General features: G+C 31.0%; 2 protein-coding genes across 3 annotated transcripts in view; one reads left to right on the top strand and one right to left on the bottom strand.

Moving 5' to 3' along the window:
* LOC106668633 (transcription factor 15-like) overlaps nucleotides 1-16,426 on the bottom strand; it is a 75,506-nt gene extending 59,080 nt beyond the window's left edge. The window contains exon 1 of the mRNA XM_024226869.1: nucleotides 14,233-16,426. Within this exon, the coding sequence (XP_024082637.1) occupies nucleotides 14,233-14,261 (29 nt within the window). The 5' untranslated portion in view covers nucleotides 14,262-16,426. The remainder of the gene's footprint in view (nucleotides 1-14,232) is intronic.
* LOC106668632 (growth/differentiation factor 8) overlaps nucleotides 1-22,306 on the top strand; it is a 51,343-nt gene extending 29,037 nt beyond the window's left edge. For both annotated transcript variants that reach the window (XM_024226868.1, XM_014397563.1), the window contains exons 3-5: nucleotides 16,450-16,664; nucleotides 16,731-16,913; nucleotides 20,592-22,306. In XM_024226868.1, the coding sequence (XP_024082636.1) occupies nucleotides 16,450-16,664; nucleotides 16,731-16,913; nucleotides 20,592-20,975 (782 nt within the window). In that variant the 3' untranslated portion in view covers nucleotides 20,976-22,306. The remainder of the gene's footprint in view (nucleotides 1-16,449; nucleotides 16,665-16,730; nucleotides 16,914-20,591) is intronic.
* Nucleotides 22,307-24,540: the final 2,234 nt, after the last annotated feature.

A 24,540-nucleotide genomic window follows, 5' to 3' on the forward strand; every position in this document is an offset into this window, starting at 1 on the left:
TTATTCTAATATTTATTTGTGTTATAATTTCCGCGTTTCGCACGTTCAAATTGAGCGTCATTAAAAAAATCAGCTGATAATTGGAACGTCGCGTTGGCGGAGGTATCAGCGGTTCACTTTGGCAATTCATGTCGAGAGACGTGGTTGTAGAAGTCCTTCAACCTGATGATGAGCTAAAAGGCTCGAAATCCGGATCGTTGCAAAAATACTTACTGTGAGTAGCAACTATCCTTTTAACAAGTATTGAACACCACACTCACTCCATCATTTATCATTTCTATGTAATGTTTGTAATATTATATATATAAATTTCCACACAGAAAAAATTGGTTGCATTTTGTGTACAAATGCATACCGATTTTGAAAAGTCTCAACTATGGTTTAATTTGACAGAAATGGTATAATCTATCACAAATAAATATTGCTTTCTTCAGTGTTAATAGCAATTAGATGTTATTTTCTTATTGACATAACCCCATTTTGACATGATGTTAAACATAAAAATAAGAAAAAATCGTGTTATCTACTTTTTTGAATATGAAGTTGTTCATTTAGTTTATTCATTACTCCTTGGTAGAGCTGGAAATTTTGTCTGGATATGCTTTGTTTTTGCATAATTTACTAGCAAAAGCTGGTTCATTTCTTTTAATCTTTCTGGGTAAAAACCAAATAGAATCATGTCAACCCGTTTATGTTGAAAAAATTATAAAACATTGATTTTACACAGTTGAGTTTAAATATTACTTACAATGCTCTTTATTTATTATAAAATAATCCATAAATGAATTCGTATTCATAACACTCATCAAAAAATTGAATTAAGTTTTTTAAATACTCGTAGTGGTTGGAAACAAATGGCTCTTTCAGTAATATATTTAGGTGATGATTGTTCGGAGAAATGTGCGAGGAAGTTTAATTTAAATTGGCCTCCGGCCAGATAGATGTAATTTATGTTTTTTTTTAAACAGAAATAATTCATAAAATCTTAAACATTAGCGGGATAAGATGTATAAAATGGTCTTCTGGTGCTATAAAGGGACGCTCAACTTTAGCGTAAATTTTAATTGTCCGTGAAGTCCCTGAGGTCCGAAATCGCTAAAACAACTAATTGACCAGAGATCTGCCAAATATCGTATCAGTCAAAATTACTGTTTATATAACTTTCACTTGTCGGATTATAAATTATCATTCTTAATAGATTTTTCTCCTGCTATTTTATTAGAATAGAATACACTTCATTTTTTCCCACGAAAGTAGCAAGCAGTAAGTTACAACATGATAAGACAAACTAAGTGTTCTATCGCATGAATTTTATTCCGTCTGCCGGAGTTGTTTTTACAAAGAAGTAAATAAATAAAATTTAAATAACAAATGAAATAATATTTAATGTGAAATAGGTAACGTTAGGTTGGCTAAAAAAGGTTACTTCGAAATATTCTTTTTTTAATAATTAAATTTCTTGAACAGTTCGTACCTATACTTCTAAGCATGTCGGGCATATCTTACAAGGGGCCTAACTTCCATTCACAGAAACTCAAGTAGTTGTACCCTTACTAACAGAAATGTTTTTTTTTTACATTGTTAATAGTCTTACAAAAACTCTGTCAAATAATGTTACAGTAATCAAAATGAATCATAAGATAAACTATTGGGTTGTCCGGAAAATAATGCAGGATTTTGGTATTAAACAAAAAAAAAGAAACTAGTTACTTTAAAGCAATGTTCTTTAATCAAAATAATTTCCCANAAAATCCTGCATTATTTTCCGGACAACCCAATACTTCCGGCACCTCCTCGCAGGTTAAGGCAATATAGTAAGTTTCTTGCAGCTGTCTTTGATCTAGGGTTATCTAAATTAATACTTTGTTCTATTTCCTAATAAAATGGGTGGACCCTCTTTTTTCTCTCTCTTCGGCTCGCTCGCGTTCTACTCGAAGAATGGAATTACGTGACGGTAATTATATGCCCTTTTCCTTCTTATTAACAATCCCCTTCGTTCCACCTTGTGGTTAAACACAGCAATTGAGATGGTACAACTAATTGGAAATTAATTTGGAGCAAAACCAATTGGTGTTAATATTTAACAAGATTTAATCGCCGAAATATTTTCATTTTTCTGAAAATATTACAATCATTGCTTTCAAATTGTGCCCAGGATAAGAGTTTGATCAAATAAAGTTTATTTTAAACTAATTAATTTTTTTCTCTACTAAACATTTTCCAGAGATTATGCCGCAAAACCTGGGGAATAAACCCCAGGTTGGCAAATTGGTTATACAGTATAACGCTCAGACCCGTGATCACGTATGGAGCTTAGTATGGTGGCCAAATACACTGAACGAGGAGCCACAAAACAAGCTACAAAGTCTATAAAGACTAGCACGTCTTAATGTAATAGGAGCAATGGAAACCAAACTCGACCTTCCATTTTACACATTTAAAGGTAAAGGTAGTTTTTGAGAGTGTCAACAGATTTAAGAAGGAGCCATCACAAAACTGTGGTCTGAATTAAAATGAACATATGGCTATAATGGTACCTGATTAAATGAGAGAAAACCTTAACTTTGACAATCCTTTCAAGTGGTCATAGATAACAGAGGCCTTTGGAAGAAGGGAAGCCCCAAGTTTCAGGAAGAGGCCCTAATATGGTGCACAAGTGGATCGAAGTTGGAACAAGCAGAGTGTAAGGGTAAACGGGTCGAACTATATATTGGCAAAGCCTCCTTAGATTAATCTCAACCATTAAAAAAAAAAATTCACAACCAATGTCAAAAGTCGTTCAAGTTGACCTAAAATGACAATAGCTTTAGAATAAAAATGTTAATCAAATTTTAAGACTAACACATTTATAAAAGTGAATCTCATTTATTAGCGTGAAAGGAAGTATTTGTGGTGATATTTATATTACATGTTTTATCTTGTAGTTGACAACCAGAGGTACAAATGAGAGGCTGTCATTTTAATATGTCGATTTAATTGTCAATTAAAGTATAGATCGATACATCGAGACGCTCAAATGGATGCAGGCTTAAACATACGCGTGAAAAACCAGAAAGAAAAATAAGAACATGCAGAGGGCCGTCGATGACCTTATCTGTTTGTCGGCCCCTAAACTTCCCATAATATATATAAAACAAACAAGACAAGTAGTTAGGTAACATGTATTATTAATATTATTATTATAAAAACAGACCAGTACAACAAGCTTAAACGATTTTACTGCAATAATTAGTGTGTACTACTTAAAACTATGCATAAGTTATAACATAGTTAACGGGTTTCCCCCCCATTTTTATGGATTTGTACAAGATTACTAATCCAGTTGTTTATGCCTACAATATCTACTTTGAAACTGTTATAGGATGCAGCATATTCTATTACATCTAAGTTCTTTTTAGTATTACAGACACCACACAAATGTAGTTTTAATCATTACATAACTATTGGGTTGTCCGGAAAATAATGCAGGATTTTGGTATTAAACAAAAAAAAAGAAACTAGTTACTTTAAAGCAATGTTCTTTAATCAAAATAATTTCCCATACTCTCAATACATTTCTCCCAACGTGTTGGTAACTTATTAATTCCGTCTGAGTAGAATTCAGAATTTTTAGAATTGATAAAGTCAATAAATGCATTTTCCAGTTCCGTTTGATTTTTGAATATTATGTGTTGTAAGTAGTGGTCCAGGTGTCTAAAAAAATGGTAGTCAGTAGGCGAGAGGTCCGGAGAGTAGGGTGGGTGAGGCAAAGTTTCATAGCCAAGCTCCAATAATTTTTGTGACGTTACACGTGACACATGTGGTCGAGCGTTGTCATGCAACAAAATGGGCCCTTTCCGATTGACCAAAGAGGGCTTCATTACTGCCAATTTCTGATGCATGGTATTAATTTGGTTACAGTATGATTCAGCATTGATGGTTTCGCCAGGATTTAAGAAGCTGTAGTGTATTAAACCAAATGAAGCCCACCATACCGTAACCATTACCTTTTTTTGATGAGTTGGGGGCTTTGGAAAATGTATTGGAGCTTCTCCTTTGTCGAGCCACTGTCCAGAACGTCTAGTGTTATCGTAGAGAATCCACTTTTCGTCACATGTAACAATTCTGGCCAGAAATGGGTCATTTTTGTTTCGACAAAGAAGTGATGCACAAACATCAAAGCGCTGATTTTTTTGGCGATCGTTTAATGAGTGTGGAACCCAATTTTCGAGTTTTTTCACTTTTCCAATCGCCTTGAGGTGGTCAGCGACGGTCGTTTTACTGACTTTGAGTTGCTCTGCAAGTTCTCGAACAGTTGTTTTGGGGTTTTCTTCCACCACTGATCGCAGAACATCATCATTAAGAGAGGAAGGCCTTCCACGACCTTCTTCATCTTCAAGGCTGAAATCTCCCTCCCGAAATTTTTTAAACCACCTTTGCACAGTGCACTCATTAACACAACCCTCGCCCCAGACTTGGTTAATGTTTCTAGCCGTTTGGGCTCCGCTTCGGCCGAGTTTAAACTCGTAAAAGAAAATCGTACGAAATTCTCGCTTTGACATTATAAGGATGACTGAATTATTTCCAAGTAGCGGAATGCTACAGAGATAAACAAACAATATCATTTGGAAGAGGATTAATAAGTGTTGACATTCATACAAATGAGTAATCCTGTAAACGTAAACAGAATATTTTATATAGATTTTTTTTAATGAAAACTTAAAATCCTGCATTATTTTCCGGACAACCCGATACCTGCAAACATTTTATAACTTAGAAAGTAATTTATGTTGTAAAATTCAATTAAACCTCATGTTTTAATGTCTCAAAAACAGTACTAGCAATAAATTCTATTTTTAAACTATGTTTACAAAAAGTAAATATTAATAAATTCTAAGCCCGACAGCCGACAATCGCTAACATAAAGGTCATCAAAACAAATCATGCCATACACTAAAGATAGATTGTTGTTTTCATGATTGCTATATTTTGTTTTTAAGAAAAAATGAATGTCTATATAATTTCTTTGTGCACGGATACAGAAAATTTTTCTTTATAGCTATATTTGTATTTTTTTTAAATTTAATTAAATGATTATTTCATTATCATGTCGTTCATGAAAGGACAAGTCCTTCTTACAACAACATTTTATTAATGTATGTACGTATTTTGTTTAAAGAAATTATCCGTATCAACCATTGATTCCTTGAAAACTAATAAAGGCACCAATGCAGGATTTATATATATANATTTATTTTTACATTTATAAATGCATTTCATTTGCAAGAAGAAATACATACAAAATATAAGATCTAAAAGAATCGTAAGTTTTCTTGACAGCTGTATTTTTTTCTTCGAGATCAAATAAAAATAATACCGTTATCAAGTCAGTCAAAAACGAAAACTATTGCAGGTTGCATTGTAAATTTGTGACAAATGTTATCCAGGTTTCTGAAAAATATGATAAACTACACTTGTCTGAGATATAAAAAATTCTTGTAGGATTTGTACTATCTTTGTCAACGAAAAATCCCCTTTAAATTTGCAATCTGTGCACTGATGTCTGACAGCACCATCGCCCAGCTCGCATAATTTAACGACTATTTTTCTTTATACAAAAAGAAAACAGCATTGTGCAACAAAAATAGATTATTTTGTTATATCTTGCCAACAATCAGGATGCAAATAAAACATAACATTGCAGCGAATGAGTTTATAAACGGTGAAAATTAATGAGACAATTTATAATTAACTTTAATTTCATTGGTCTTTGATGACGGTCAAGTTGTAGTAATGTTACAGTATTAAAACACACAAGTAAATGTATTTAAATGAATAAAACGCAATTATCGCTATGTATTTAAAATTTTATGATAAAAAGAAATTATAATTTTTCATTTGAGGCTATAAAATGTTTTGATAGCCGATGATTTTTTGTACATTTTGTCCAATATAATTAGTTATCAACTTTATATATTAATCTCCGATCATTTTCAAAATATAATTAGTTGTCGTTCTTCTAATACTTATGTATTGTTTTAATAGATATTCGATTGGAAATGTATTAATTGAGAATAAAAGTTGGATTGACATAAGAATAATTTGTACGTTTATAATAGATATTTTGACGTCTAGAGAGAATTCTAAGTTTTTAAAATTAAACCCTTGCATTTAATGGAAAAAATTGTTTCCTGGTCTGTTCTAAAATACTTGTTGCAGGGTCGACGGTCGCCTTTTGATCTAGTGTTCTCAGAAGTATTTTAAACATTACATTAAAAAAATAAAGCTGTCCCGAAAGAAAACTACCGTTGGCAGGGCTTTCTCTGAGTTTTGATTGATAGGACAACAATGTAGCTCGTCGCGACACTTACGCCTTGCAACAACTCGTCTTGAAGATATGGGTTCTTAGTGTGCCAAATTTAAAAATAAACCTAATACACAATTAAACCCTTAATGTTAAAAATAAAATTGTAAATTTTCGGTGTAAGGGCTTTTCTCCGCGAAATTATTAACAGAATGCAATTACTATTTGTTCTGGTGAATTAAGTAATTCTTTAGGTTACGATAATTATCTGCATTTGCCTTATTTGCTAACGCTCAGTTTAAACGTTTAAAACTCCCATTAACGTGCGCAGAGTGTAATGTGCCATCAGTCCCGAATATCACGCTACAGTTTCTAAATAGATTCCTGCTCCTTGCCGTTTATAAAACAACGGTAAATCGCAATGATCTTTTAAATCTTTTAAAAATTCGTCCGCCATCATAATTACAATTTGTTTCAGTAAAGTACCATTTCACTCCTCTTCATTTCGAATTAGGCTAAACCCGGAGAACCTAGGTGGAAGGAAGAACTCACAGTCGGAACACATTTGGCCATAAAACAACAATCACTGAACATAAGGAAACGTAAAAAGTAATATCCAGAAATGAATTTAGAAAAGCCTAATGTTTTAAATATCTTACTAAAATTACCTATGCCACTAATTACTATTGAAGTGATTGAAGACTTTGGGGAATGAAATTAGTGAGCTTTGGTTGAGCCCCACACTTCACAACCGTACGCCCAAAGAAGTTGTTCTCCTACTAATTAATAAATTATCAAAAAATGCGTGGTCTTCTATCGCACATTCAATGTGAAGATTGATTTTCAATTTTCAATCTTTTCAATATTTCATCTAACTTCTACGATTTTAAAAACGTGTAAAAACACTATTATTAATAAATAAACTGCGACAACGTTAACTAAAACGGACATAATACAAAAAAAATTCTGAAGTATTTCTAACAAATAATCAATATAAATAGTTAAACATGACTATTAAAGAGAAATTTAAAATATTTAGATATAGAAATAGAATATTTATAATCAATATTTAGAAAAATCTTTATAATTATTTTAATAAATACCAATGTAAAAATGTTTTGATAAATACGGACAATTTTTATTTATTTATCAGGAAGTATTTAAGTCTGACTACTATGAGAATCCTTTCGTGTAAAGCCTGTTGAAACTGAATTTAAAGCTTGGTCGAGCGGTGCATATTTTCAGATGGCTCGAAAGAACGGCATACAATTAATTCTCAAAATATTACAAATCCTACTAATTTTATTATTACATGTATTTGATATTTACAACTACAAATATTGTATAATTGTATGCACTAATTTCGTGGTCCGCTTGACCAATTAATACTTTACAATTAATTAAGGTTTTTAGTTGAGATGAAAAAAAGCTAATGGCACGAGAGGGATTCGAACCCACATCCTTCGGCTAGATACGCCGCTGCTCTACCACCTGAGCTATCGTGACCTCGATCCACTCGGACATCAACTCCCCATCTCAACCCCAGCTTTTTTTCATTTCAACTAAAAACCTTAATTAATTGTAATGTATATTGTATGTTCATATATGTTGAATTTGTCATTTGAATCTTTTGTAGGAAAAGTTTCCCAGTGGCAACACTCTTTCACACTGAAATTTTTTCAATCTTCATTTAATGAGAAGGTCTCGGGGTCACATAGCTTCAATCGTCTTGGAGGATTTTCATGTTGGGTTGGAAGTGATAAATGTCGTATTAATAGATTTTTGTGTGTGTGTTCAGTGATTGATGAAATTTTTTATAGCGGATTTTAATGAGTTCATATACAAACGGGATGTGTTGGTGGTTACGAATAGTGTAATTTGAAACTTAAAAATGAGCATTTGTAATTTGCCGGAGAGTTTTAGATTGGATTGATTGGAGACGTTGGGAATTGGAATCCTTGGGTAAGCCCCACACTGAACCGTACGTCCAGAGAGGTTGTTTTTCTATTAATTAATAAATCATAAGAAAATGCGTGGTATCGTATATTTAATGAGAAGATTGATTTTCGATTTTCAATCTATTTAATATTTAATAATATAAGCTTTAACATAATATATATAAAAAAATATTTTTTACCGTATGCAACAAAATGAAATAAAATTCCGTAACCATTATTTACAAGGCGGATAGACAAAATGTTGCGATTGTTCGGGGGGGGGGGATGTGCATAACATTTAAATTACCCTGGGGGACAGATATTTTTGAAAAGTAAAACAATTCAATTGCATTTTTCTATAATAAATTAAAAAGCGTTTTTTAAACCTCTCCTAATAAATATTTAAGTTTTAAATTTAAGATGTTTTCTATTAAGTCAATAAACATTTTTTTTTCTTATTGCTAATGATTGATATTTTTAATTTTGATACGCTTTATTTTTTGTTTAAATTATTTGAAAAGTGACAAACTGTTCTAAAAAAGTTTTGAATATTAAAACAATAAATAAAATTTGATTTAATTGAAAAAAAAGTATTATGCAAAAATTTGGCGAGAACAGCGGATCGCTACACAGGGCGAATTGCACGAAAAGAGCAAACGGTGTACTCACACGGCCCAGCTCCAAGGACGCGAAGTCAACGGCTCGCTGATGGCCAGACTGCTCGGCGCGAGTACGAAATCAATCCAGCAATTACAGCCCCTCGCACCTGTTCCGGCAGTCTAAAATTAAGGGAAACTAAAAATCCCGTACGGAAAAAGAGAGAAGGGCAATGGTTTTGCATGGTTTTAATGACTATTTGGCCCATCGTACCGCGACGTCCACGCATGTGTGCTGGTCTAAGGTATCGCTGCAAAATCTAAACTCTCTTTACGTCTACATCCTGATGATTTATAAGTGAATAAACTCATTATTACTGGTGGTGAAAAATGAATTTGTAAGACGAAATAAGAATTACATTTTTTTTTCTTCTTCCTAAAAGGAGTTTTAAATTAGGATTTATTCGAAAAATCACGCAGTTTTTGATTTTTTAAAATAGAAGGGTAGTTTATTTCAAAAACATTTTTAGAGTTTCTGATGATGGGGCAGAATATAATAGCCGGAAACGTAAAGAAAAATGAATGTTTTTGAAATTAACCTTTTATAAAATTAAAAAAAAAAACCATATGCTTCTTGGAATAAACCCTAATTTAAAAACTCCTTTTAGGTAGAAGAAAAAAGAAAAAAATATATATAATAATCCACGAGTTCAGTATACAATAATTTAAGAAAATAATAAGGCCAAAATAATTTTATAATACACAGTTCATATTATGCATATGAAACAAGTTGAAACTTTAATCTTTTCGTAAAATGTGAGATATAAGAGTAATGCAACAAAAATATTTTATTTATTTAAAATACATTAAATTACGTCAGTTTTTAAGTATTTAAGAACCTGCCCAAGTTGTAAAACGTTTAAGATCTGATATTGTTTTAGGTTTTATTTGTTGTTTTAAACTAAAACTCTACGTTTTAAGAAACTTTCATACAGACAATTTGTCTCGTTGGTGGTGGTTGAGAACCAGAATAATCTTTGCTGCTTTTTGTTTGGATTGAGGAAACTCGCGAAAATTGATGGACTCTAAAGAAGTGCCGATCAGTTCAAAAATCTATTTAGCAAACATAAAATTATGCCACATTATCTGTTTAAGTACGTTTAAAAGTTTTTTTTAAGATTTATATTTTATTTATTGCTATCTGTACATAATATACATTGAGCAAATAGTTAGTTATAAACTAATCTGACAGACCTGCCAGACCAGGAGGCAGTGGGGAGAGCAATCAACTTTTATTTAATTGGGGGGGGGATTAAAAGTTAAGAAAAAAAGATTTTGTGATTTTAAGCTCCAAATATATTAGCTTTATGTCATTCCTACAAAAGTTTGGGAGAAGGCAAGAAATCAATTATGAATCAACCAAATTTCACATTTTCAATCGGCTTTTGTGCAGTAAATGGTAAAATTTAGAAAATACGTCACAATTTTTGTTCTAACATTCCTTTATGTTTTATTAATAAGTAAAAATGTAGTTATCGACTAGTAGTTTTGAATTATGTGATCTGGCAGGTGGTCCAAATTTTATAGAACCACAACCATGATCTACATTTACACCTTGTGTAATTATTTTCAGAAGTTTTTATTTTAAATATTTTTTATTGTTTTACAATTTTTCCTACTATTTTCATCTATAACAATGTGATAAATTGTTGGTTCAACTAGTTCAACTTATAGAATTAATTTAAATTTAAGTTGAAAATGACCTCCAATTAAAGGCTGAGGGACTTATTTTTCTCACAAACAGAATTTTATGTCATATTCATTTTTTCAGTCGGTTAAATTATAAAACATTTAGTTCGGGCATTTTCGTTTATGAAAAATTAAAAATTCTTTAGCCAATTAAGTTACATAATCAAAACCGGGCGACGTGTGACAATTAAGAGTTCCTTCAACTTCAAAATTTATTCTAAAATTAAAGCTTGTAGTAAAAGGTACATAAGTTAAAGATATAACTTGAGTAGTTAAATTGGAAATTGTCTACCACTGATGATGTCACCATCCCGCCAGTTTTACCTCTGACGATTTCAAAAATTGTTGGTCCGTCTAAGAGACAGAAATGTGTTTTTTATCTTATCATTATCTTCATTTGTTACAAATTAACACTTTCAGCATGAACATGAAGTTTGTCCGTCCAGTAGTTATCCAAAATTTAGCAACTTCTGCTGAGAGAGATATATGTACTTGAAAATTCTCTACTTTCAGATGTAAGTAGGGTAAAGACCCAAAACGATAAATAACTACCATTAAAGCTCGTAATAAAAATGGATTTTTGTTAAAAGAAAAATTGTTATATTTCGGTTTGAAGTGGCAAGAGACTGTCAAGATGTCACTTTCGGAGAGGACACTTTTTAAATTCGTTTGTATGACAAATAATCAAAACCATTAATTATAAATAATTTTTTATTAAATAATATTTAACTATGTCATCTGCACAGTAATTCGAAATATGTATTCTAATAATCACTTTTTTAATAATTGAATTTTGCTTTTCCTTCTATAGAATATTACCATAATTGGTCAAGCGGACCACGAAATTAGTCTATTTACTTCTATAGAATCTTCATGTCAATCAGTTTAACAGATTTAAATATTTATCGTTAACGTTTAACAATAAATATACGTGTATATTTTCGTTGGTAGTTCCGCTCTTTGTTGGACATTCTTCCACAGTCTAATTGTCCATCATCATACTAGTCTTTCATAAACAAAAGGCTAATGCTCGAACAACCTCTGAGAAATAATTGAATTTAATATTAAACGTTACAGAAGGAAATAGTAACCTGATCAATTGCAACCAAAATATATACGAGGTGTTTAACAGGCCGTTTCAATAATTGTTATACCTTTCTATTGAAGTCAAAAAATTATAAATTTTATAATAAAATAAAAACTATGAGTTTTGTTCAGGTTCTTCCTTTGTATATAAAAATGTTTCACATTTAGATTTTAAATTAAAATGAATCGGAAATATTTTTGGATTAGCTAATTTCGTTTGTTGAAAAAGCTAGTGAACATGGAAAAGCTGTCACAGGCTGTCACTGCTCGCCTTGCAGTTTTGTTGGAAGCAGTGAATAATTTGTCCAGCTTGGTAAGCAGAGCTTTGCAAAATGTTATTGACCTTTGTGGTTACCCTGGGAAAAATCTTTTCTCTAATTTTAGACTGTATGAGATTTGTTTAGTAGCATTCTACGTGAAAATGTTAACAATAGTTATTTACGCTGATGATTAAACAATATGATCTTTATAATTTACGTAAGTCAGCAAACCTTGAACGACAATTGTATCTTGATGAAAATGCGGGAAACGCTATTGGGTATGAACGATGTTAGTTAACTCATTGAAAAGAAACCTCAAATAATACTTAAATCAATCAAATTTTATAAAAAATTTATAAAATTAACATTAAACTACTACACGTAATTTTAATATTTTAAGTGGCGATGTCAGAAAAAATTCCTATAAAAAAATATATATATGTTTTAGCAAGAGGAATTTCGATTTAAAAAAAATCCTTTTCGGAAAGTCGACACTTTTTTAATTTCTTTTCATTTGGAATCTGGTATTTTATTCGGATCACGAGCCAGCAAGTGAGGTGCATAACTACATCTCTAAATTCCAACAACCTTGAACCTAATTCGCGAGAGAACTTATTTCGTCTTGTCCATACAAACGAAGTTTTTTTAATTATTTGTAAGTCAATTTATTCTGCATTGAATCATCGATCGACCTTCGCGAAAAGTAACCGGGTGAAATAATTGCAAAAGAATGTTCAGTGGAGGCAAAAGTGTCGGAAACATTCAAAACTGTACCATGATCTTTGTCAATATTTGATCTGACATTGTTGAAGATATTCAATTACTGAAATTGAGATTAATTAGTATAGAAATCGTTGGCGATAAATTATTGTAAAGGTACGCAAGATAAAAAAAAATCTGTTTTTATGGTTAAATTGAAGCTATTATTACTTGATAGGAGAACGTGATGTATTCTATGTAAGTAAAAAATATTCCTTGTTTCGCATAATAAATGATGAACAGTTGGTAGATTTATATTTCCCAATTACAAAAAATTAAGTATTATTAGCTATATAGTAGCTTTAGTATTTGCAAAGTGTATATAAAATATAGAATATATATAGTTATATAAAATATAGAAGTGTATTTTAATAATGAGTGACATTTTCAAAACAGCAACATCATCTTCCTTAATATCAAAAATTCATCTAAAATTCACTGATGAAGTTCTATAGTTGAACAAAAAATGGTTCTACTCACAAACTGTAAACATTTATAACACAACATTGCAACCAGTTTTTGAAATCAGTTAAATGAACTTTTAAAACTATTATGAATTAAGACTTTCATGCTCGAAAATCAACAAATCAATCTGGTTCAATGTCCAATGTGGGAAATTAAATTTATCCAAAATTTGTCTACGCTATATGAAAAGAACTGTTCAATTCTCTTACAACGTAAAAGCCATAACACAATAAAAAATAATGAATTACACAAATTCGCCATCTGCAGTAGTTGGACTGTGTGTTATTTTTCGAATTGTCTTTTTCGGAATGTGGGGTGATCAATTGTGTATGGGTGATACCTAGTCAGTATATAAACCAAAACAGGCCCACCATTGAAGATGGTGAAAAGCCGAATCGCATCTGTCAGACCAAAACAGTGTGAAGAGACAGACCAAAGTGGTCGTAAATGACCAAACGAACAATTTGAATTAATTTTAAATGTTTTAGTCAGTAGAAGTAATCACGCACGAACTTACAGTTAAATTGAAGGATTGAAATCACAAGAGCCAGGCAGGGATTTGTTAGACAAAATTACGATCCTATTTTTTTAAAATATCGCACATTTAATATAATCATGTTTTATCAATAAAGATTCAATAGTTATTGGAATGCTTTACAACAATGTTCATTTGGAATTCATGTTACAATTTACAGATCGTAAATCTAATAGTTTTATGGATGCGGATTGAATAGCGTGGAGAACGAGATTATTCGGTCGTAAACTGTGAAAAAAGTGTTAAACATTTTTTTTCCACCAGTAACATTATCTCGTTTAATATATCGTGCATGCAATTACCATAACTATAAATTTAAAAAACCAATCTGTGAAATTGTCTGTACATTTTTGTATTGGTCATAAATTCATATCTAAGTCCATACATGTCAAGTCGGACAATTTATGCAGTCGTAATTAGGGAAAAGTGTGTTAAACTTTCTTTCTACAACTTAAAAGTTTTTTTTTTCCACGGTTCGTTAAACGCTCTTTCGTTAATACATACGGCACGTCAACGGGATCGGTTTGGAGGACACGCGATGCGATAGTAAAGTGTTGCTGACCTTAGCCAAGACACACTGGCCAACGTCATTCGACCTTGTAAACACCAGTGAGCAATCAAGCGTCATGGACTGCCCCAATCATCCGTACAGAGACACGATGCTGCATCTCACGATCATCACTGACGGCCATCGAGCACGAGCCTGGCACAGATCTTATTCAATTAAACGTCGAGCTACAAAAGATGCGCGCAGAAAAACAAACATGACCCCTATTCATTCCTGACCTATCTCTCACCCTGCCCTCGTATCTACGCCACTTGAATAGTGAGTAATGGTCTTAATAAAACAGCATGACATACACAAAGTGGGAAGTACACTGGTTACCAACAAAGTACAGGACTACGTGAACATGAGAACGACCAACGAACATATTTTATTAAGATTTTCCTTTCAGAATGTACTGTCAATATATAAAAATCTGAAAGATAAGATCGCAAAGAAACTGATAAGAATCATCCCAACTAATAAATAATTGATCATGATTGCACACCAATAAAGCCCATTTGATTTTATAATATTCAATGTTCACCATAAAAAGTCAATATCAAATAGAAACAAAATGTTTAAGATTTGTTATAGATAAAAAATAGTTTTCTGTGGCAGCAGTAAATTATCTCGAATGTTTTAATGTGCATATAAACCAGGGAGAGATTTATTTTTTTTAAAGTCTAGGGAGGAGCGAGGTTTAGCATCGCCAAAAGAAAAAACTAGTAGTTGTCGTAGTAGTTTTTTAGATAAAAAGAAGCAATTTAAAATGTATTTTACACTGAATGGCCCTAGGTTTTTTGGGATTTGTAAAGGACGTTGATAAAAAAGATCTCTTAAATCCGCACGTTGGCCATCGACCAGCAAGACCTCGGGGCATGGAACCTATTTATGGTACAAATACAATTTCAGGGTTATTACTTTGTTTTGAATTGGTTCAGATAGTCACAGTTAAAATGATGTATTTGCAAAAGAAAAGTAAAAACAAAAACACTTACCCCTATGTTCAGATAGGAATCAGCATTAGGGTTTATTTCAAATATCTACTATTTCCAAATAATTAAATTATACAAACTGATATTTCGTAGCAAGGGCTAGAAACAAAAGGCAAACAAACTGTATTTAACATATTTTAGTTTAATATAACAAAATAGAAAACATTAAGTACTTCAGTATTTATATGATGCTATTGTTTGAGAAAATCTTCGTGTACAAATTCCAAATGTTATATTATCCATTTTTATATTATTAAGCTTGTTAGATGTACAAGGTAATTAAAAAATTCTCAAGCTTTTAAATAAAACAAAAAATAAAATCATTTTTAAGTCAACCCTACTTAAAAATAATAGGTGAACATTCTTAGCTTGGAACGCGATGATTTGGTTGGACAATGTCTCAATTGAAATGAAAGAAGGCCTAAACAGCGAAAAGAAAATGGGAACAAGTGTTCAAATAACTTTCAAAATTATTAGGGCGAATGCCAATCTTTTTTGGCAGTTACACTGTCATCTAGGTTCAATTACCGTTGTATAGGTACCGCAGACGATTTTAGGCTTGTGGGTATTGAGACCAGAAAAAAACTTTTGCGAGGCGCTGAAAATTGCATTACATTACTTTAACAGTCAATTTGACAAAAATGGAAGTGATCGTGCGTGAAACATGTTATAGAATAAATATAATATATCATGTTAATAAATTCGTAGTTTTATTGAAACGATTATCGACCCCTATAATTTATAATATTATACTATACTTTCATTATAAACAAATAATGTCAGATTTTATCTTGAGGTGGTTTAGTGGTTTCTGATCGTTCTCGTCTGGCCTATCTTCGCTGTTTCGGTCTGTCAGACATGTTTCGGACACATCATTTATCTTAGTGGTCTTCGTTTAGTCGGGTCCTTTTTAATAATGGAGTGGGTCGCTCTTATCTTCGACTTTGACTGTTTAGAGTGGCTTTTTATAGTTTGTCCTGGTCGGTTCTGAAGTTGGTGAACTGTTTTGCATGGTATGATGTTTGTAATTTTGTGTTTTCTTGAGTTTAATCGTGCTGAATGTGTTGTGTTTATATATTGCTAGGCTTTCAACTAGGTTTTTGATTTTGATTCCCTAAATGTCCTTCTATGTTCCATGTATCTGTTTTTTATTTTCTTGCCCGTTTGCCCGATGCACTTTTTAAAAAATGTATAATTACTATTACACTACAATAATAATATTTCTGTTTTATTTCAGATCCTAAATTAAGGCACTGGAGAGGTCAAGAGATGCTCTTTTTCAAGTTTTCTGATAAGATGTTAGATAATAAAGTAGTTAGGGCAAAACTATGGCTATACTTAAGACCTGGGGAAACTGTCGAAAACTCCTCGGTCACTATAACCGTACTTAGGATGCTACGAACGTCGAGTAACTCGGATATGCCGACTCTGAACACACTGACTTCTACTAGGGTATTACAAAAAAGATAATATTAATTGTAATTTATAAGAAAAAATTAATATATATTTTTTAAACAGGAAGCACGGCCGATTCGTACAGGGAGATGGGTGTCGATTGACGTTAAGAAACTAGTTGTCGAATGGTTTAAAAACCCGAAGGAAAACATGGGGCTCGGAGTGCACGCAGCCATACCACTCAAGGATTCCTTGCATACACAACATCTAATAGCCCTGTCGTCGCAGTACGAAGGATCTTCATATGTAAGAAAATTTCAGATTTTACGATTGATATCTGTATTATATAAAGAATGCTGCTTATCTAAAATAAAGTTTTAACATTTTATAAATAAATCAGAAGAATAAGTTCGCGGTGGACATTAAAATCCCATGTGATAACATTTCAGCCCTGTTAATAATTTTCACTAAACTGATTTTCAACTTTTACTATATGTTCAATTGAACTGATCAATTCTCAATTTTTGCAGCGATCGACTAAATTGGACGCTTAATCCCAGCGTATTAATTTTTTTTTACTTTCGCATTTGATTGCAGTGCCCTAAACAAATGAGCGTTATACCGACATATCTATAATACATAAATAAGTAATAACTATAACAACCAAATAAATAAATAATTTAATTGACAAATTTAAATATTTATATTACATTTAAACTCAAAGTCCAAAATAGTTCTACAAGATTAATAAATAAATATTTATTATCAAGGCTAATAAATATTTATCATTTACTGGTTTATCCACGCAACGTAAAGTTTTTTGTTTTTTTAAACAGTTTATATCTTTCCTTTGGTCATGGTAAGAAGCACATGCCTTTTGAGTTCAAGATCTTTCCTTATACTGCAACAGTTACAAAATCAGAACAACGTTGATATATTTTGAACAGGACTGATCCACACAACCCATAGTTGCTACGGATTATGTTTATTATCGAATAAACCTTCTTTTATATTAAAATGATGAAAAATGGCAAAAAGGAGGGAAAGTTCAAAAGGTGGGGTTGAGATGGGAAGTTAGTGTCCGAGTGGATCGAAGTCACGATAGGTGACTAGCGGCATATCTAGCCGAATGTCGTGGGTTCGAATCCCGCTCGTGACATTGACTTTTTTATCTCAACTAAAAACCTTAATTAATCGAAAGATGTTAATTGGTCAAGCAGACCACGAAAACTAGGGAATTTTTTTATTAAGTCCATTTTAGCGAACCATGGCTTTTTTTTCCTACCATGGTTGATTGACTTAAAGAGCATTCTTTTTGGGGTGGATTGGCATCTTTGATACCATTTACATTCCACATCATTTTAAAACAAATTTCTCTAAGTTATGTCATTTCTTCAACCAATTTTCTGAAAGTTGGACTATGTGTATTCTATAACTTTTTTCCAGAAAGCTTTTTTTTCGGAATTATGGAACGGCAATTTCATTGAAGAATCTGTACGTTAGCCATTAGAATAATTATACTTTTATGTAGAACAAATATAATTAGATTTATTAAAATTTGTGTAAAATGTTTAAATGAATTTATTATGAGGGAAAATTTTGTTTTGATTGCATCAAGATAACGTATTTTATATCCAAAAAATATATTATTTGTATTCAGAGAACAGTTATCTTTAGGATTCGCATGCTTTTGAGGATTGGCGTTTTGGCCAAAGAGTGTTTTGTTCTTTTTCCTAATTGCGTCTTTAAATAAGTTTTCGAGCAGCGGGTTTGTTAATAATTTTGATTTTTGATTACTAACACTTTTAGGTAAGACTCGAAGGGCTGTCAGGTTTCTGCTTATGCATCAACGGGATCCGGTTCCGTGTTTTTAAATTATTATTGGTGTGGGTATCTTACACCTTAGCGAAATCGCTGATTGAGCCTAGAAGAATGAATTTCTTTGACATTACAGTAGAATATGTGCTTTTTTTGTGATAATTCGAATCACCTCTGCGTCCACTCTATCTGAAGCTTTGTGTTCACTACATTTACGTATTTGGGCTCATGTAGCTGTGGTTGAACCAACAGTCAAACAGCGAACTTTACTCTTACGATTGAATGTGATTTATCGATAACAGTTCAAACATTGCCTTACAGAAGAAACATAAGGGTAACAACACCTCATTCCACATCTGGAAATGTATTCAGTGAAAAAACGGACACTCGTGTTTTGTTGTTTATTTCAAATTATATGTATTTTTTATCGTTATGATAATTACAACATACTTATTTTAATGTAAAAAATTTAAAGAAGATCGGAAATTCATCAGTTTCAATAAAAATTATTTAATTAAGATGTTTTGAAAGAAAATTTGCCAAAACTAAATAAATTGTTAGTAAATTATAATGTCACTGAATTTTCTTTTAAACCATCATAAATATTTTTATTAAAACTCATGATCTCGTTTAATTTGGTTTACATTAAAATATGTTTGTTGTAATTAATACAAGGATGAAAATACATATAGTTGAAATGAACAACAAAATAGGAGAGTCCGTTTTTTTTATTTTTTTATTTAAGTGTACCTAACGGGATTTTGTGAATGAAATTTTATAACGCAACTCATTTTCATAAGCGATACCGTCCTCACTCTCGTAATATTTTTAATAGTTACTGGTGTCTTGACAATTTGAATTTCCTCTTCCCAAAGATCCGTATTATATTCCTAATTATACTCATTTTGTACGCAAAATAAGACGGATTATTCGAGACAAAATTAAATTGTGACAAAATTTGGTTCTGAACAAGTGCATTTGCTGAAGTCTCGAAGGTACATTGAATTTTTATTCACCACCTTCCCATATTTAAATCCGGCAGACATATTTACAATTTCGCCGGAATATTAACAATATTATTATAATCAGACGAAAAAATTATTTTGCCGAGTTTCCTTGGATGCATTTCCAACGTTTTTCTCCTGGCTTTCCACGAGTACAACGAATGGAGCAGCGTCTTCAAACTCATAACAATTAAGTAAATACGACAGCTGGACTTATCCAACTTGTGGAGGTCATGCTTCTATCTAGTTGTAGTTAAACAATTGAGCTAAATCAATTTTAAAAGGAGAGAGAAGGAGAGAGGAAAAGACGTTAAAACGTGATTAAGATTTGAAAGGAGTGGCGTGCCTTAAAGCGATTAGTGAGGCCAGTATGTTAACCTACATACAAAATTTGCATGAACCCACATGTTCTGATACATATCGTAACGACACAGGCCCCATACTTCTACTAGGTATTCAAATGAAACAGTTACTGATTTCAATATTACAGCCGTCCGTGATTTGCGATACAATATAGAAATAAGGGATTTATATGAAATTTTCAGTTAAAACTCTGAGCTTTATATTTAATTAAATTTGTTAGTAGCGACTAATGACTAACGTCTGATTTAAAAATGAGTTTAAAAAAGTTAAATTTCTGTTACACAGATTCTCTCTAACTTCATTTTAAAATAGGACACACATCACATTAATTATGAAAAAGAGCTCTGATTAATAATTTTTATGTATTTATTTTAAACACAGAAATCACAATTGGCATTGTCCTGCAAAAAAATATACTTATTGTTATAGTAACATATAATGTGAATAAAAGGTGGAAAATGTATATCTTGAAAAAATAAAAAATCAGCTTTTATGGAATAGCTTTTAAAAAGTACTGATAATTTAAAAATGTATAGATTTTGTGGACGGTTCTTGCATTTTTTTTAAGTTTAGCTAAAATTTGAAAAGAACTTTTTTTATGAAATTTGCTTTACTATAAAACTTTTTATAAAGAAGAATTTGCTCGATGGACCAATAGTTGGTCTTTGGTCACCAATTGTAATATAACTGGTCAATTATTGAAAATATTAACCTCTATCATGTTATAATAAGTCTTTTTATAAGTTAATGTTTCTTATAAAAATTCACATATAGAATGTTAATACAAATTTAATTTTAGGTACCATTCCTTGAAGTGCACATAACAGATACAAGAAAGCATAGAACAAAGAGAACAATAGGATTGAATTGTCCTGAAAATTCTGATGAGAAACGATGCTGTAGATACCCTTTGACTGTCGACTTTGAAGAATTTGGATGGGATTGGATAATAGCACCGAAGAAATACGAAGCCAACTACTGCTCTGGAGAATGTCCACTTGTTTTTCTGCCAAAATACCCTCACACGCATATAATTCACATTGCCAATCCTACAGGAACACCTGGGCCATGTTGTGCACCAAGAAAAATGTCTTCAATTTCAATGTTATACTTTGACCAAGAGTTTAATATAATTTATGGTCTTCTTCCTGGGATGGTTGTAGACCGCTGCGGTTGTGCCTAGTCTGACTAGTTGAACACATAAATACAACCACCTAAGCCAGCAATACCTCAGATGCTACTTAATTCTATGTCGATGTCCAATTTTCAGCGACACAAAACATACTTTTTAAATACCTCAACAGAATTATACTACATGTACCTCTTCACAAAGAAAATTGTTTTCTAAGCTTGAATTTCTTATTTTATTTTCTTATTTTGTTTTATTTATAATCAGTAGTTTCAATTTTTGATCAAACTCAAACATATTGTGACTTCAATAATAAAATAAGATGTCCATGAAAAAATGTGTCGCTCACAAAAGTCGAACAAACACCTTGACAGATGAAGTAGGAAATTTGAGTGCATTCGACCAGGAGGGCCTTTATGTAACAGCCAGTAGAGAAGAAGATTGGTAATATGCTAAATTATGTTGTTTATTGTGCGTTCTTGAGGGTATTATCTTCTGGGAACAAATTCTTAGAAAGCTAGACTATTAAAAGATCAGGTTTAAAGGTTATTTAAAAAATAATAGATTTAAAATTTAACATTTTGAAAGAATGTGATAATCATTTGTTAATATTTCATAGTAAATATAGTAATGAATTGATGAAGTGCAGAAGAAGAAACTGAAAAATAATTTGACCCATTTATTTCTGTTTGAAAAAAAGAATTATTATAGTTCCACAAAAAAAAGTTAAATCTCACTAACACTAAAACATCTTGTGATTTTTATACTAATTGATCAAAATAGTGATAAATATTTGTATTTTATTGAAATAAAAGTGATAATTTTTTTCATAAATTTTAATCTTAGTATTAAATCAATTGATAGTGTGATAAATATTATTATTAAAAAAATTGATTTTTTAATTTTGTTTTATTTTGAATAGTGACTTTTTTTAGATTAGTGATTGATTTATTGAGCAGTGTTTTTGTTGTTATTGTTCTCTTTAAAAAAGAAATTGTGTGAATGCAACAAATTTGCCTTTTAAGCTGCCTTATAACAAAGAAAGTGGTTATAATATTAGAAAAATGTGAAAGAACTGTCAAAATTATTTAATTAATATGTCAATTATAAATTATATGAATAAACCACAAAATTTTTAAAAAGTTTCATTTTTTTTAAATGTTTGGTGCATTACTTTAGGAAAGTCTAATATTTTGTTTTTCAATAACAAACTGTACAATTTAATGTGTGTTTTATGTGTAATTATGTACAAGTCAATAACATCCAGTATCGTTTTCTTCAAAAAGAAACATTATATCTCTTTGTCATTTTGATTAGTCTGGTTCTTTCAGTGCCTTGTGGAACTGCCTTTTCAGAAATTTTAACATGGTATACTGCTCCAAAAATAAAATAAAAACACTTATAATAATGAAAATGAAAATAAATTGGTATGATTTGAATGTGTATCCAAAATAAGAGGATATAAAATTGTTTGATTTAGATATTAGTTATAAAATAACTGAATAATGAAAAGACTGTGTGTAACCAGAAGATCTCTAATGGTGAAGGGAAACAAGGATAAGGAAAGGCTATAATAATAAGATCAAATATATTTGAAAGCAGTGTGGCTTGTGACTTTGGGGATTTGAATTTATTCCTTTAATAATTCGGTATTAAGAGAATCTAAATTAGTTATCTTGATTAATTATTCTATTCACTACAACAATGTGGTGCCAAACAAATAACTACAGCACAAAAGTTAACTTAACTATTGTAGCTTATGGATTATACATATATAACTGCAAGATGAGTTTAATTTTTTCTGATTTCCTTTGTACCATGTATATTGTGAGACAAGTAAACGTTATTTCACACAGTGGTCAATATATAAATATCTAGATTTTAACCAGAAGTACAAATACATATGGAAAATTGTACAATTTCATGTTATTAGCATTTTAATATTGTTCTTTTGTAAATTAGATGTAAAGAAAATGTAAATTGGAGATAAACAAAATATTTTCTAAATTGTAATTAAAATATTTAAAACATTTTTCTGTATGTCAATACTTTTGTATGAACTTGTTTTTAAAATCATCTATTTTTAAAAGTTAACTTACAATTTTTAGTTGAAAAATTTAGGCAGGGATTATTAATTAAAAAAATGTTTTTAAAAATAAATTGTCCTTCTTTTCCCCATAAATTATCATTGGTTTTCAAAGGAAAGGGCAAAGAGGAAAAGAAAACAATAGAAGAAATAAAGTAAGTAAAAATCAATCAAACTTATTGTTGTTGCCTTCAGTTGATGATCTACATAATTATGGAGTATATATGTAGGTATCAATGATAACAAACAAAAAATTTGGGAAGAGTGTCATGGAGTTCCAGTAGTAATGTGACATCATATTGTGATCATGATTTTTAAGAGCAATAACAATTTCTTACTACTTGATACTAATTGGTTCCTTTTGTGGACAAATAAAATTTTATTCTAATGCAATTTGGAGCCAGTTTTGTTGTAAATATTTGATTGCCAGCGTATGACAAAAATTCTTTTAGCAAGTACCTAATTTGGAAAAAAAAGTAACATCATAAGATAAGTAAAATACATACATACTTTCAAAATTATTTTGATTTCTTTACTTAACAGCTTTATAATCACATTCCTCACACTGTACAATCCAAAACCAATCAATTTTTCAAATGACTGTACAAAATTTTTCTACAATAAATAAAAATGAAATTACAGCATGGAACGTAATTTTCTGGAGTTGTTTTACTTTGAAATCATTTGAAATTTGAAATAAGAATATATGCATAATCAATCATTTTTCAAAAGTAAAAATTGATACTATTAAAAATAAAAAATCATGTTTTACATTTTTCTAGTATATATTGTAAGAGGTCTATCATATACTGTTTGTTAAAAAAAATTAGAATTTTGTATACTATTTGGAAATAAATTGGGCAATTTGAAAAAAAATCTTAGCAGCAATAAAAGACTGATTTGCCTGTTCACCTTTGGGTACAAGATATATTCACTTGACAGACTAAAAATCAGAGGTAACGGATTAAGGAACCCCTAAGCATCATGGAATACATTAAAACGAGGAAACAGAGTCAATAATATACATGACACAATAATGCTGTAACTTCTGTCTCAAGTTAACTGTAGTTCTACTAAAAATTGCCAAAAAGTAGTATATTAGAAAATAATAATACAATGACATATAATATGAAAGATTTCCTCCTGTGGTTTGGGGGGCAATAAACCTGTAATTTGATCCTTGCTTATCATTCTGGTCTGCCAGTCCTGATTTGTTCTGCCAGATATGTTTCAGTTACTCAGCAACTTCAGTGTGTCATTCTGCAGCATCCCAGCGAGGATAGGCAGACCAATAGAAAGCAGATTAGGTTAAAGAAGAAACCACAAAAAGGAATACTGTACAGATTTAAAAAGAGGTTGGTAATATGGACAAGTGCTGAATAGCATAAGGAGGGTGTGAGCATAGTAGTAGGCAGTTTAAAAATGATATGAACTTATGGAGTTTGCTAATTTTCAAGTAATTCAAGTTAAAGTATCCCTACCAAATATCAAACTTACAAATTAGGAATCATTTCTGACCTAACAAAAATGTAG

The sequence above is a fragment of the Cimex lectularius genome, unplaced genomic scaffold (assembly GCF_000648675.2).
Source record: "Cimex lectularius strain Harlan isolate CLEC.00 unplaced genomic scaffold, Clec_2.1 scaffold7, whole genome shotgun sequence".
NCBI lineage: Eukaryota > Metazoa > Arthropoda > Insecta > Hemiptera > Cimicidae > Cimex > Cimex lectularius.